Genomic DNA, 15,411 nt, shown 5'->3' on the forward strand with positions numbered 1-15,411 from the left:
AAGAACATGTTAATTGGAATCAAGAAAGATAGGCCACAGTTCTTTTTACGAATGAGTCTCGATTTTCATTTTATCCTGATTCTGGTAGAATTCGTGTCTGGAGAGAGCAAATGAAAGTCGTTTGCGTCATGCCCGGGAAGTAGTAAGGCAACGTGGTAGATCACTAATGTTTTCGGGTGGCATTAGACTTGACGGAAAAACGAACCTCATTTTTGTGGAAAATACAATGACTGGAATAAGTTATAGGGATAATATACTACTGCCTGTAATTGTTCTATATTTACGCGAAATGGGCCCAAATTCGTTGTTGCAACAAGATAATGCCCCACCACATCGAGCACGGCTTGTACGAATCGCTATTGAGGAAAATCAAATCAATCTTCTACCCTGGCCCTCTACCTCACCGGACCTTAATCCAATTAAGCATGTTTGGGATTGGTTAAAAAGGCAACTTCTTTAACGATTTGATTTTTTTCAAAGCGCTCTGGAGCTTCGTCTTGCTGTGACACATGTTTGGGAGGAGTTGCCCCAAGAATTAATTAATAATTTAATTTTAAGTATGCCTAGGCGATGCCAAAGTGTTATTAATAATAGAGGTGGACCATCTGGCTACTAGTTTAATTTGTATTTGGTAAATGTTTATTTTAATAATTTTTTTTAATAAACGGTAATAAATGGGATTTTGTTCTTTATTTTTATTTCGGCCCTAAATTATGAGTAAATTATAATCTACAAAAAAAAGTTAATAATTATATTGTTATTTTATTTGATTAATGTAAAAAAAATGCAATAATTAACTTTTTTCCAATCTTCTCAAAAATATTAACATATATGTATGTGTTCCCTAGACCATTTTGACGTGTGTATCTTAAAATAACAATTATAAAAATTAATTGATAATGGTCCTATGATTTGAACCTTTGGTATGACACTCAAATCACGAGATAGTTCCACCACTAATCAAAACTCTTTAATAATTTTAACTAGTCTTAATCTTCTCCCGAAGATTCTGACCGAAATGCGTGTCGAGAGTAAAATAAAGAGTTTTGGTTAGTGGTATAACTATCTTGTGATTTGAATTAATTATGGTATCACTATTAATAAATAAACTCTAAATTTCGGAATTATAGCAAGAATATTAATTGATACTAACTAACCTGGTCACAGTCTTCGTTCATTACTTTACAAAAAAAAATGCAAAGCTGGACTTTAATTTGTCTCTGATATATATTAGTGTGTGGCTAATTGGAAACTACTCGATATTTATAGAGGAATTTTGATTATATTAAAGTAAACGTGCATAAGGCGCAATAGTGGACAAAGATTTAAGGAGTAATACATTGCGTTATATATTTGAACGTGCAGGAAGAATCCTATCGTTAAACTAATCTAATGCTGGAAACGTAACAGAAAAGGGTAGTGTTGCTATTTCAATATCATAAATTCTCGCTGTAAATCTGACTTCTAATTAAAACTGCAAAAAGAAGCTACAGCAAATATTTAAAATAGAAAAATTATTTATTAAAAATAAATGAGCATAAAACAGCATGTGGTTAGATAAAAAATCATTGATATTCCCCATGCGGCGTCTTCTGGAAACTTAAAAAACTTGACGGCCCCGGTGTTTGACTGGGTCGCGCATATTTCATATGCAGAAGGGCTGTTTTGCTTGCCGCGGCAATATTATTTCCATATTTTTCACATAATGCGCCGCTGTATGTGGCTTTTATTTCATGTGACATCATGGTAATGCATTTTAACATCTTATCATTCATTGCGGCGTATTCGCAACTCTTTAAAAACTGCTCTTTTTGCCCTTTTCTCTTCTTTTAGGCGAAGCAAATATAATTTGTTTTATGGAGCAAAATAAAATCCCCTTTAAATTAAATAATAAATAAAAATGTTTCTTTATTACAAATTAATTCATCAAACTAAGAAGATATGGTATAAGGAGTTAAAGTAAGAAAATAAAGCATAATTTAATATTATATCACGTTAACCCATAAACTAACAAGAATATTTAACTGAAGGGTGTTTGGACATTGAAATTGACTCTTATGCTAACGTCGAATGGACACTCTAGCAATAAGCTTAAGACGCTGCAAGACCGGGTATTTTGATGGGTCTCGTGTCCCATCCGCTCCTCTAATCCCTTCTTGAGCAAACATCTTGCAGGATAACTTAATTTCTCTTGCATTACGGCTGATTGAATCCCTAGGGTCGACCCTTTAATATAGATATGAGTGGGTACGCTCTGCCGGCCTCAATTAGAAATATAAACACTGGTTTTGTTAGAAAATGTGTTTTGATTGCAAATAGTTCCCAAAATACTAAGTAGTCATTGTAGATTTAGTCGTTTAGTAGTGCGTCTATTTTTAAGAGGACTTTGTTTTTAGTGGTGAGGGGAATAACAAAATATTTTTTTACCAAAAAAAAAGTTGAATTTATCTGGAAAATCAGTTTAACAAAATACTAAACACAACACTAATCACAAATATTTTAAATGCATGGAGATATTTTACAGTGCATTTTTCGTAACAATATGTTCTATTACAGCAGGCGGCATCATTAGAAAAGGTTCTAAAAGAACAACAACAGCATCAGCAGCTTGAGCTAGAAAGAGGTGGTTGGGACCAAGACAGAGGAGAGAGAGACCTAAAGGGTAATGGCAGCGTTAGCCCCCCTAGCTCAGAGGCAAGAATCCAAAATGATTCCCCCGTGTCAGCACCGGACTCGCAGAAAAACCTCAGTGCGACTATTCCACCTATTTCCCAGGTAAATAGTGTTTAAAAATATACTACTCACTACATACTACACACTAAATTACTACACTATTCAAATATTAAATTGAATAATTATTCATTATTCTTTATTTCGGGATGCCGATATGCCTTAAGAAAATGTAAAAAACTTTATTATTAAAATATTAGAATCAAAGTCTAAAATACAGCCCCATTCGTCATAAAGTAAACATTAAAAAAAAGTAACCAACTTGTTTTAGACTGAGTCCAAGCTAGGAAACGACTATCCACCTTACAGCCAAGCACAAAGTGCTGGCCCACAAATGATGTCATCTCCAGCTTCAAACTTACACCATATTCAACAGTTGCTTCAACAACATGTTCTCAGCCCTACTCAACTTCAAAATCTTATGAAGCAGCACTCCATTTTGCAACATCAACAACAGCAACATCAGGTAAGTGATAATCTTGTTTTTTTTTTTCTATTTTTATTTAACCGGTTTATAGTAAAAAAAAATACGTTTTTAAGCACCATCAGCTGGCTGAACTGAGCAAAAAACAAATGGAGCAGACTATGCAACAGCTGCAAGAACAGCTTCAGTTGAATCTCATCCAACAGACACACATCTTGCAGAATTCTGATAAAAAGAAAGCGTCAGGAAGTCTGCAGCAGTTGAGTTTACAACAACAGCAAATTATACAGCAGTTACAACTGGTACAAAGGCAATATGTAATGCATCAAGGTATGGGCATGCAGCCATTGATGATAGCTCAAGGACAAGGTAAATTATTCGGCGAATTGTGGAAGAAGATCTGAATGAAGAATTCTGAAACGGAAAATAACATTATTTTATAAACTTATTATGATGTTTTGAACAGTAGAAAGAATTCAAAAGTTTAATTTTAATTGCATATTCTTTATGATTTCTTTTTAATTTGATATTAATTATCAAGCAATGTAGAAATTTTTATTAAGAGAAGATATAATTGAAGACCGAAAATGTTGAAGATAGATTCACACTTTTCCAGCTTTTAGGTACGTAAAGTTTATCCATGTCCAATTTGGGTCTGGGCAATGCCAGCTTTATTATAAACAGATTTGAACGGCAAATCACGTGTGATTAAAACTATTTATTAAATGCAGGGACAGTTTTATCACCAATATATACCAAAAATCGACTAATTTAAGGTTTAATAACTATATAAGTTTTAAAATATGCAACAAGTATTTTTTCTGCAATTTCATGTTTATTTTTGAATATTTCTTCTTCACTGGCTTGGCACTGCCCATATCTATACTTTACATCAGATACAAAACACGATTTCTAAAAGCTGGAATTGATGTCCATTTATCTATTTAAAATAGGGTTTTAAACGCACGTGATTTTTGGCCGTTCCTAAGTATACACTGTTCAAACTATTTTTTATTCATAATCTATTTTAGAATTATGAACCAGAGTGAAGTTCAAAAATATTTATTCGGGTTAACAGGGCCCGAAATAATAAGAATATTTATATTAGGAGTACATTAGCCATCTTTAATGTATACCCTACAGCACTACTTTCATCATTGTGGATGTTTTTGCGTTCATGAAATTTCAATATGGTTAGGGTATTTTTGATAAAAAGTATGCTATGGTATGGTATACGTGAAAATTATGTAATAGTACCGTCTATGCATTTCGGAGATTTGTGTGCTTTTGAAGAGCCAAAGAATGACTTATTTTGAAAATTTCTGTCTAAGCTCGTTGGCTAGAACCGGCTGCGATCTCATATTTATTGATTAGAGATTTAAAACCTGGTGCTGTAATGTCTACATCACAAGATCTGCCAAACATTGGCAAGGCAACTGGCACTAAGGACCAGGACTAAATTTTTCAACCATAAAACAAAAACTTAGAAAGGGACGCACTGCACAATATCGATAACATTATTAAGATAAAAAAAAACCTCGAAGAAAATGGCAAATATAACCTGGAAAGCTAGTAATCTTTAGTATTCAATGTTTTTTGGCTTTACATATATAGTTGAGCAGTGTATATTATCTGTAGCGATATAAGTTACATGTTTGTTATTAGTCTGTACTTAACACATTTTTTTATGGCAAGATATGTCAACAATTATTGTTTTTTTTTTGTACGCAGGATTAAATTCTAGAGAATTGATGAGTCCATGGAAAGAAATGAATGATCAGCAACATGTAATGAATAATAAGCCACCTTCTGAAATAAATGGTAAGTGGAACAAACGTGCAATATTCTTAAAATCTTGCAAGTTTCTACTTACATTTTTATTGCATGTCATATGAGTAACAAGGTCGCAACCTTAGTTAAGTCAGAAAATATTCTACATTTATTTTAATTATACTTTTTTTGTGATTCATCATTTTTATAATACATTTTTGATTCATTGGCGATTCTATTTACCTAGGGGGTGCCGTGTTTGTAAACATGCGGAGGAAAATAGGCAATCGATTGCCTTGAATTGTTATGGAGAGGTTTAAGACTACCAGACCCTGTTGTCATTATTTTACTGTAATTTATATTTTAATTAAGAAAAATTAATGTTGTCATAAAATAACAAAAACCTTTGAATTAAACTCAATTTTTTTTGTGAAGAAATAAGTTAAAATCTATTTATACTATCAAAGATTATGAAAATTCATAGAATGGAAGATTAGTAAATCAATAAACTACAAAGAGAGGAGATAAAACTGTATCATTACATACCACAGTTTATTTATACCAACCCACTTAAAAAAACAAATTATAATGCCGCTTGCAAAAATATCGAGAACATATTGGTATTTACGTGAATCATGCCAGAGAAATTTTATTCAGGCTCAATTTATTAACAAATCAATAGTATTTCGGAATCAACTTGCTCTGTAACAATTTGCTTAAAAAATAAACTATAGAGGCTGATGTAAGCATGCTATGTGAAAAAAGTTTAGTGACATGTACATGTAAACATTTCTATTTTAAACTAATTAAAGTTCCCTTTATACTCTAAAATATAAGCTTATTTGAAAACCTGATTTTTTAACTAATTTGGTACTATAATGTAAATAATGTAAATAATAAAAAGGAAGTAGTATATTATGTAAAACAAAACAACTACTGGTCTAATAATAAAATCTTGTTTGTTTCATATTTTTTCTATATTACTTATAGATCAATAAAAATATTGTATATAACTTTTATTAAGTAATAAAATATAAATTTATATTTTATGTATATAAATTTTATTAAGTGTGAGTTTTAGGAATGCATCTTGCTTTTCTCATCTGTTTTTCTTTTTTTATGTATTTTTTTTCGGAAAATAGGAGTGAGAGTAGCTTTTTTTCAGACAAGATGCAATAAGAACGATCTTTTACATTTTTCTAATTTAAAGAAATAACGTTAAAAATTTTAAAAAAATCTTTCTGACATTTACGATAACTTTGTAATATTTATTTGGTATGTCTAGGTGTTGTATACAGCGGAAATATCAGGATATACTTTTTCTTATCAAAATATAAACCAGAGATTTTATATACACGGGTCTAAAGAAGCATAGTTTCTAAATATTAAACTTTAAATTCATAATTTTAACATCGTCAGACTTATATTTTAATTAAGTCCAGTAGCGTCTCAGGTGATACTTAGGTGAATTCTATTAAATACCTTTGTTAAATAACTAAAAATATACATAATTAAAAATAAAATCTAAATTTAAACATACTATGATAAAAATTACGTTAACTCCCACTCGTAAGTCCCATTTATTTCGACACATTTTTTAGAGTAAAGCCAGAAAAAATCAAAACTTAAAGGTTTAAAAAAATATATCTAGATAATAATTTGTTCAAGTATCAGATTATACAACTTTGCCATTATTTAGTCCACCTATAGCTTACAAGTTTTAAGATCCGACTTATGAGGTTCGAATTTAAGTCTTTTTATTCTTATTATTTATTTTTAACACGTTGAAGGACACTAACACATTTTTGAAGTTGTCAATTTTGGCAGTAAATTTTTTTTTAGATCTCATGTTTTTATACCAAAATATTTTTAACACTTTGAATTAAGTAAAAAAACATTTTAAATTAGTTTAAATTTTGACGCTGATGGACGTTCTGTCACAATATTAAGAATTTACCAGAGGCGATAATGACACAACGCTGATATACGTCTAACACTGATCAGCGTTGAGCCACATCATAATTCCACATAATAATGTGACTGTGTCACAACGCTGATCAGCGTTATTTGTTTTTCTTTTTAAATGAAAGTCAACACTTAAGAGAAATTTCTTTATTTAAAAAGATACATGGGTATATACATACTTAAGAAAGACTAATTTATACTAATTAGCATTTTTTTCATGCCACTCCTCGAAACAGTCTGGACATAATGGTGGCTTCTCAGCACAGCCTTTGCACCGGTAACTTGTCTCCTTATGTATTTTCTTGCTTGTGCATAACCTGCATTTAAAAAAAAAACAGATTTTTTGTTTGATTTTGCGGTAGGCTCACCGGGATTTTTTTCTGGCCAGAGGCCATTTGAACTTAGTCCAGGTTCTTGTGCATAAGTTACTTCAGAGAAACTTTTCGATTGTCATGTTTTTGACTACGTATTAAATCTTTCGCTTCAATATCCCTAGGCAATTGAATTCAACATTTTATTAATTCATCTCTAAATTAAAGATATCGGAATTTTCTGGAGTTGCCTTTGCAGAATTTACGAGTAAGATTATACGCATTCCACACCGTTACATCAAGTAAATGAAAAAGAGCCTTTTTGTACCATCGTATGGTTTTTCTGGGGGTGGAGTAGGTCGATGTCATTTGATTGCAGCGGTCAATGCCGGACGTATGATCATTGTACGTGGCTACTTCTTTAGGTTTCATTTGCTCTTTTCCATATCGATTTTTTACGCAGACCATCTGAGGATTGTTTAGGGTAGTCACCAACACGTCACGCTTATCCCGCCATTTAGACACATAAACTTGTTTCCTCGTAACCCAAAAAAGATTTTGGGTTACTTTTCCTGTTTAAACGTAAAGTGCCATTGGTGTGCATCTTAAAGCAAATGTTTCGGACAACTCATAGCTATTGTAATAGTTATCCATAAACAGTTCATAACCTTTCATTAAATAAGGTTTTATCAGTCTTAGCACTAGAGCTTGAGTCTTAGTGTTGTCTGACTCGTCATTTTCGTTTACTGGACCACTGTATAATTCCATATTTAGGAGGTAGCCGTCAGATGTTGTTAGTTCAAAAAATGTAAGTCCATATCGAGACTTCTTATTCTTTATGTAAACTCTGAAATTTAATCTTCCACGAAAACTCAATAACGATTCATCAATTGAAAGTTCCTTGGAAGGGCTATAAACACTCTGAAATTGCTGAATTAGCATGTCTATTAGGGGCTGGATTTTATCCTTGCCTTTAGAATTCACTGGAGAATAATATAAAACCCTTAAGATTTGCTCAAACCTTCTGGATGACATTATATATGAAAATATGGGATGAAAATACAATGTATCCGAATAAGAAAAATAGCGTCGCATGTTCTTTGTAGAAACTTGTCCTTGTAATGGGCATAGACCCAAAAACCTCTTCATTTCTTGGTTGCTTACCGGGCGAAAACTTGCATGTCTGCTATGGCGTGTTTTAGGTCTATTAGTATTTGTTAATGATATACCGTAGTTGTTTGTACAGTCAACAAGGTAGTCTAATATACTTGAAGTAAACAGGCATTCAAACACCATAACTGTTGAGTATGGTCTAATATTTATTTTTAAAACGTTGCTGCCCTCATCAAAGTTAAAATCAGGAATTGGAGCGATCGACAACTTCGTCATCTAATACAGGTACTGTGTTTTTTGGCTTGTACGTGACTGTCTTTCCATATTTGGAGCACTCGAAGACAGTTCATCACTTTTATCAGATTCGGAAGATGGTTCATAATTCTTGTCAGAATCATACTCACCATCAATGTCTGCAAATGGATCTGGTTCTTCATCTGTCAATAGCTCATCGAAAAGCTGAAGAAGCCGTTGCTGATCGCTTTCCTATGGATCATAGTTATTTGTGTCTTCCATCTAAAGTATATAAAAACTAATTAATGGAAAGATCCATTTCCCCATTTACCCACTTATTTTTAACACCTATTATAAATAATTCCTAACAATACTAACCTTACTTTACACAAATCACCACGCTACGATATTATTATTTTATAACACTTTTTAATCACAACACAAATCAGTTTATCAACATGGCAGTACGGCAGTAAATGGGTAACTAAATGCACCATAAGTGCTTCCTGGGACGCTGCAGGGCGTTCTGTTTGAGTTTGTGGAGGGGATGCATAAATAAAAGGCAGGAGTAAATATACAGGGTGACAGTACCCTGGTAATATCCGAATGCCTTGTGACAGTGGCTAATAAAACCCATTATATTATACGATAAAGCAAAACGTTGCACAGCGTCCTGCCATTTTTAGCCATCAAGCAAAGGACGCAGAGCAGCGTTGTGTCATATCACATTTTTACGAAAAGACGCTGCTCAGCGTCTCTGTCATTCAACGTGTTAAAAAAGATTGTAAAATTTTTTCCTTAATTTCCATAGTAAAAAAAATGCAAACAAGTTATGTTAAAACGAAAGCAAACGGTAAAAAGTAGAAAAAAAGATCCACTGCTAAAAACACCTATGATATCTGAAACATTATTGGGTTGTACGTATCCAAAAAATAATTTGAAATTGGTTGGTTTATTTTTACTTTTTTAGTATATTTATAATCTAACTCCACTTAGTTAGTTATGGTTATAGTAATACCTAAGCATTATTACAGTAGTATGTCGAACAACAGAACAATTATTTAACAGGATGTACCTTCTGGAAGTGGTGTTATTTAAAGTTCAACCAAAAGTAGACAAAAACATATTTTTTTTATTTCTTAAATTTATTATTTGTGTATATTACAACTTGTACAAAATCGATTTTTGTCTATTAAATTTTTCAAAACTCAACTTTAAAAAAAAGAAACGAAAACTAAGCTGATTTTAATAAAAAAAATATAATTTATAATAAGAAAATACAACAAATACAAGTAATTAGTATTTTCTCAGACTTCTTAGTAATCGGAAATCAGAGAACAAAATTATTATTTTAGCTCATAAATTAAATCATGTTGTCGGAGTATAGAGCGATGCAACAAGCAAAATATTAAAAGCTATGAATTTGCTTTAAAAATTAAGACAGTGAACTTAATTACAAATGCTTTTGTACCCTATAAAAAAATAATTATTTTTATACCTTTATCTAATAAATACAAATATTTAATAAACTTTCGTGTAAATGATTTTTATTTTTGACCATTTAATTTTGTTTTATTGCACAAATAAATTAAGTTATCAAAAAAACCATTTTAGATAGCGTTGTTTTTTTTTCAGACAATACTCCAGGACTTTTAAGCATACAAAGTCGAACAGGTAGGGAAGACTTACTTTCAGATGAAAAAAATATTAGGGCATCTACCCCAGATAGAGTACATCATCATCTTTATGGACATGGGGTTTGCAAGTGGCCTGGCTGTGAGACAATTTGTGAAGATATACAAGCATTTATTAAGTAAGTATTTGATTTGGAGTATTTGTTGACAAGTTTTGGTTAACTTAAAGACATTTTGAAATATGTCTCTTAATTTTTCGTATATTAACACATCAACGCTTTTCTGTCATTTTAAGAGGCGACTGTTAATATCACAAAAATTAAAGGATCAAATGAAAAAATTATAGTTTATCAAAAAAATGATTCTTAACAAAAAGGTTGCGCAATTACGATGAAATCTAAGCAATCTAAGCAAAAAGTGATATTTATGCGAAAATTCACAAGTAAAGTCATTACTTAATATTGCTATATTTATCAATTAAAAATAATTAGTAATTACACCATTGTAGCCTGTTAACTCTTAGTTGTAATAAAAAAATTAATCAAATAAATTGAAATGGATCGATGATAATAATATAATAAAACTATATGGTCAGGATTTTCAGAACCAAGCACAAAAAATTAATATTTTCAATTGGTTTTCAGTGGCATAAAATTCAGAAAACGTTTTTTTTTTAATATAATTCTATTGAATATTATGTCTTTTATTAATGTTTATTTAATTCCTAAATCTGTAATTTGGAAGTCTTCGTCTATACGGAAACGCTAAAATATTATAAGTTCCAATCTGTATAAGTTCTACACTTCGTTCTACAATCGCTCGTCGAAGAGAAATTAGCTAATGAGCCCAAAAGTCACTTCCGTAGGGCTAAAAATAAAATGACAATAATTTAACTTTCCTCTAATATTTTTGTTAACCAGACGTAAAAATTATGGTCAAAATTAAAATATTAAACGAATCTTGTCGACAATCGGTGATAATTAACATATAAAATTTGTAACTCAAGCGAAGCAATTCCAATTCACAGGAGTAAGTAGTATATTAATAAGTTCAAAAAGACAAACAAGAAAGTTGATCCATGTATTATTAAAATTGCATATTTTTATTTAAAAAATTAAATTAAACTTTCCTGCAAAAGGCATTTTCTTAAAAAGAGAAAAGTTGTTAATTACAATGGGAAGTTTCTTTGGTGTTTCAGAATTTATGCGGATAATTTTCTAGAGGGCAATTTTTAACCAAACAATAGGCGATCAATAACCCATTTGCTGAAAACAAACACAATAAATTTTATCCCCTTAACAGTTTATCTACATCGTAAACTGCCTTATTCACAGAACTCTTTAAGGGAAACTCTATTTCAAATACACTATATAGCAGTTTTGAAAACAAAGCAATTATGTAATTTTATTACCGATTTTTATGGAACATCGAAGTTTTTATTTCTTGTGGTTTTTATAATCTCCTTAGTTAGCAGCAAACACATTTTAATAAGTTTTTGTTACAAAGTTGCTTTAATTTATTTACTTGTTTTATATTTTTATTGCCGTTAGTCAATATTTATCATAATTTAAAAACATATTGTCCAAGCGTTAATACATCCTTTTACAGAAATAACGATTTAGACTATGTAAATAACAACTACAATGTGAAAAGTTTTTCATAATTTGTGACATTGGCTAAAGAATTACTAATATTAAAAAAATACGCCAACATAAAAAAAACTTTGGTCAAATGAAACGAGTTCCATAAAAAATGCAAAATCAAACTTTTCCCCTAATTTTCTTGGCTGTAAGGAAGTAATAAAGACCTTCCTAAAGGATTTACATTTAAATCCGACAACACTGAAATCAAACGTCTTGCATATTAATTAAACATTGAATAATTAGATTTTTTAAGGCGCCTAGCTTTTAATAATTTATGCGAGGTCGGTTTTTCTTTTGTCGCCGCTTCTTCAACCAAAATATTGTAATTTTGTGCTTTACTTCATTTTAATTTTTTTTCTACATTTATAACTTTATCAAAATCTAAATTTATTAACCCAAAACAATAGTTTGAAATATTAGATATTTATTAAGTATATGTTTTAAAATTCCGTATTAATTATGATACATACATTCAAATACAAAGAAATATTAATTAATTTTGGTTGTCTTGTTTATAATTAAACAATACATACAATAATAGGTACAAAAAAACAATAATTTAGGCGCTTCTTTAAATTTAATACTTTTAAGCGTGTTAGTAAGTAACATTAAAACAAGGATTAAATGCGTAACTTGACGGTATTAACTTATTGAGATTTAATGTAACTGCTAGACTTTGGCTTAAATAAGAATCTTTCATATTCTGACAATTAATATATATTTTGAAGGAAAAAGAGGTAAATAAAATTTTACATTTGTGACAATTATTTGTTGATACTTTATGTTTTGATATATTAATCAGATGTTTTACAAAAACAATTTTTTTTAATGGGATGATTCACTTGTGGCAGCAAGGATATTGACGCTGTACTGGTACTTTAAAAAAAAATTAAGAACAAAATTTTAAATTCGTATTTTGTTTATCTTAAAATATGCAACAATATTCAAAACAGTTTAAGTTTTTTTTTAATTTCATGAAGAAATGTATCCAAGCCGCTACAAAGATTTCCTTGTATTTACTGTGCAATATTTACTCTGTGTGGAGAGTTACTCCACAGAAAATAAACATTAAATTCGAAAGTGCGAGCCTCTCTTTAATTGCGTTCCTAATCTTTTTAATATGCCATAGGGAAAACGCAAAACGATTTGCATACCCGCTCCCCTTCCTTGCTATAATACTTTATCAAAAAACTGAGATAGATAATTTTAAAAAGATAAAACCAAATTATTATGCAGAAGGTGTATAACAGTAAAAGTTCCAAAATGTTGATCTTTTGCAATACCTGTATTTTCTATTTTGATTCTGTTATTTCCAGGCATTTAAATACTGAGCACATTTTGGATGACCGATCCACGGCACAAGCGCGTGTGCAAATGCAAGTTGTCTCTCAATTAGAGCTTCAACTTCAAAAAGAGCGCGACAGGCTACAAGCAATGATGCACCATTTGCATTTATCTAAACAAATGGGCTCACCTGACCCTCATAAAGATTCCACGGGAACAGGACCACCAAAAATACCCGTTAGTTCTACAGTACCTCCTCCTCCTGTTAATATGGGACCAATGGTTTCAGCAGTACGGTCTCCAGTTTTACATTCTCCAGCACCAAATGTTGCTGGGCCGATAAGAAGGAGGTTGAGTGATAAGTCTGCTTTATCGTTGGCAGGTGGTAAGTACATAATTTTTTTTATGTTGGTATTGAAACCGTCAGCCGATCTGGGTTCAACTTTAGAGGATTGCATCTTTTATAGAATTTTCCATCAGTAATGTTTAAAATTTTTTCGCCTTTATAGTAACGCGTTAATTAAATTACAGAATTATAAAAGTAATGACGTAACATTTCCATTAGTTCATCTGCCTGATGACGTATACTTGGGTGATTATCGCTGGAAAATGTTAAATATATATCAGTGACGTATTTTTTTTAGGTTTAGAAGAGTATATTCTATTTCCGTTATATCGTCCGTTATATAGTCGCTTTATTTTTTTCAAATAGTTTTTGGATGTTGGAATAGCCGCTATAATTAGAGAAAGTCCTGTTGCATATCTTGAGATTCCAATTTAAAGCATATTTTTTTTTATCAACTTAAAAACTAATATATTTAAGAGAATAAAAAAATTATTTGCGTTTGTTAAGTAGCAGATTCTTTTTCGAGTTTCGTTTTCTTCCTTTTGTGTTGCTTTGATAATTTTTTCTTACAATTTGTGTATTGTTAAAATTATGAACATTCTGAAACAGTGAAAATTTATGTTAATTGTATTAGGATGCAACTGGCTTCATGGCTAAACTGGCCTCATGCAAAAAAATATATTTATACTTTTATTTTTTCTATAGCTGGACAATGATTCAAATTATTCTAAATGACAGGTCTCATGTCTTTTATGTCTCTCATCATTTAAACGACAACTCTTGCAGGCTCATCTAAGCTATTGGCAAAATTTGGATGGTGATGGAAACATTGGCAAAGCGTATCTAACATATTCCTAATTAAATTTAGATCCGGATTGTTTGCTGGCGAAAACATGTCTCTATTAAAACTCATCTACAAAAATTATTTTGAACAATCCTAGCAACGTGGTAAAGCATTACCTTGATCTGCCAACAGTTAACCCTATGCAGTAATGTCTAAAAAGTAACGTTGTGCATATCTTTTATTTGTCATTTTTCATTTCATATTTAGAATTTATATTTTTACATTTTATTATATTTGTTTTATTTATTTTCTGTGTAATTTTAAGTCGCCTAGGAACTTTTTTTTTAACATCAATTATTTAAGGAAATAATTGATATTTTTTTTATTTTATTAATAAATAATTTTAAATAAAATATTTAGTATTACTACTTAAATCAGATTCTTGATTTACTCTTCAGAAATACCATTTTATTCTTCTGCAAGTGCTTCACATAGTTCCAGGGTTTCTGGTGGATTTAATCTACTTTTAATAGCTCCTCCGAGTGAATCTCACAGGTATTATATCGGATATTACATTCAAAGTACCCCGTTGAAAACTTTGGTTAGAACGTGCAACAAATCTTATTCCTCTCCAATCCATAGCTCTACTTCCACGAAAAGCTAACTGACGCCTTTTGAAATTTGAGAACAGTACAGAACGTACACTACTAGTTATCAGTAGTCCAGTTAAATTGTTTTGTCGTAACCAGTAATCTTGATATTTATTTGTTGAACCGTGGAGTAGTTATTCTTTTTCTTGGTTTCAAGTGATTTTATTTGAGTCTCTTTCTTGCTCTTGTTATACGAGTTCTCAAAGTTTACATATGCAGAAGTCGATCCTGTGCTGCTATTGTTGCTCGAGCATGCCTGTACCATCTTAAGACTGTACTGCACTTCTTTCTTTTTCAGCTTCAATGCTTCAAATGCCATGTGAATCGTCTGTTATTTTTTGTGATGTTCCCCAATATTCAAAATATAATTTCAAGTTTATTAGCGAACTAGTTAAAAAGAAAGAAATGTGAATGTAAATCTGTTTAAGAGTACCGCCTTTATGGTTAAGGCGATAGAAAATATTTTCCAACATTTTTAAAAATCTTTATATTTTGATTTTAGTTGGGCCCAAGGTGCCCGAGA

The 15,411-nt window shown here is 30.9% G+C and overlaps 1 protein-coding gene across 5 annotated transcripts in view; it reads left to right on the plus strand.

The window, feature by feature from the left end:
* Positions 1-15,411, plus strand: part of LOC126749156 (forkhead box protein P1-like) — a 218,989-nt gene that overhangs the window by 186,083 nt on the left and 17,495 nt on the right. For 4 of the 5 annotated variants that reach the window (XM_050458828.1, XM_050458827.1, XM_050458831.1 and 1 more), the window contains 6 exons: positions 2,557-2,775; positions 3,002-3,196; positions 3,271-3,523; positions 4,886-4,975; positions 10,183-10,360; positions 13,141-13,493. In XM_050458828.1, coding sequence (XP_050314785.1) covers positions 2,557-2,775; positions 3,002-3,196; positions 3,271-3,523; positions 4,886-4,975; positions 10,183-10,360; positions 13,141-13,493 — 1,288 coding nt within the window. The remainder of the gene's footprint in view (positions 1-2,556; positions 2,776-3,001; positions 3,197-3,270; positions 3,524-4,885; positions 4,976-10,182; positions 10,361-13,140; positions 13,494-15,411) is intronic. The other variant, XM_050458826.1, reaches the window with a different exon arrangement.

Source organism: Anthonomus grandis, chromosome 22, assembly GCF_022605725.1.
Source record: "Anthonomus grandis grandis chromosome 22, icAntGran1.3, whole genome shotgun sequence".
In the NCBI taxonomy this organism is placed as follows: domain Eukaryota; kingdom Metazoa; phylum Arthropoda; class Insecta; order Coleoptera; family Curculionidae; genus Anthonomus; species Anthonomus grandis.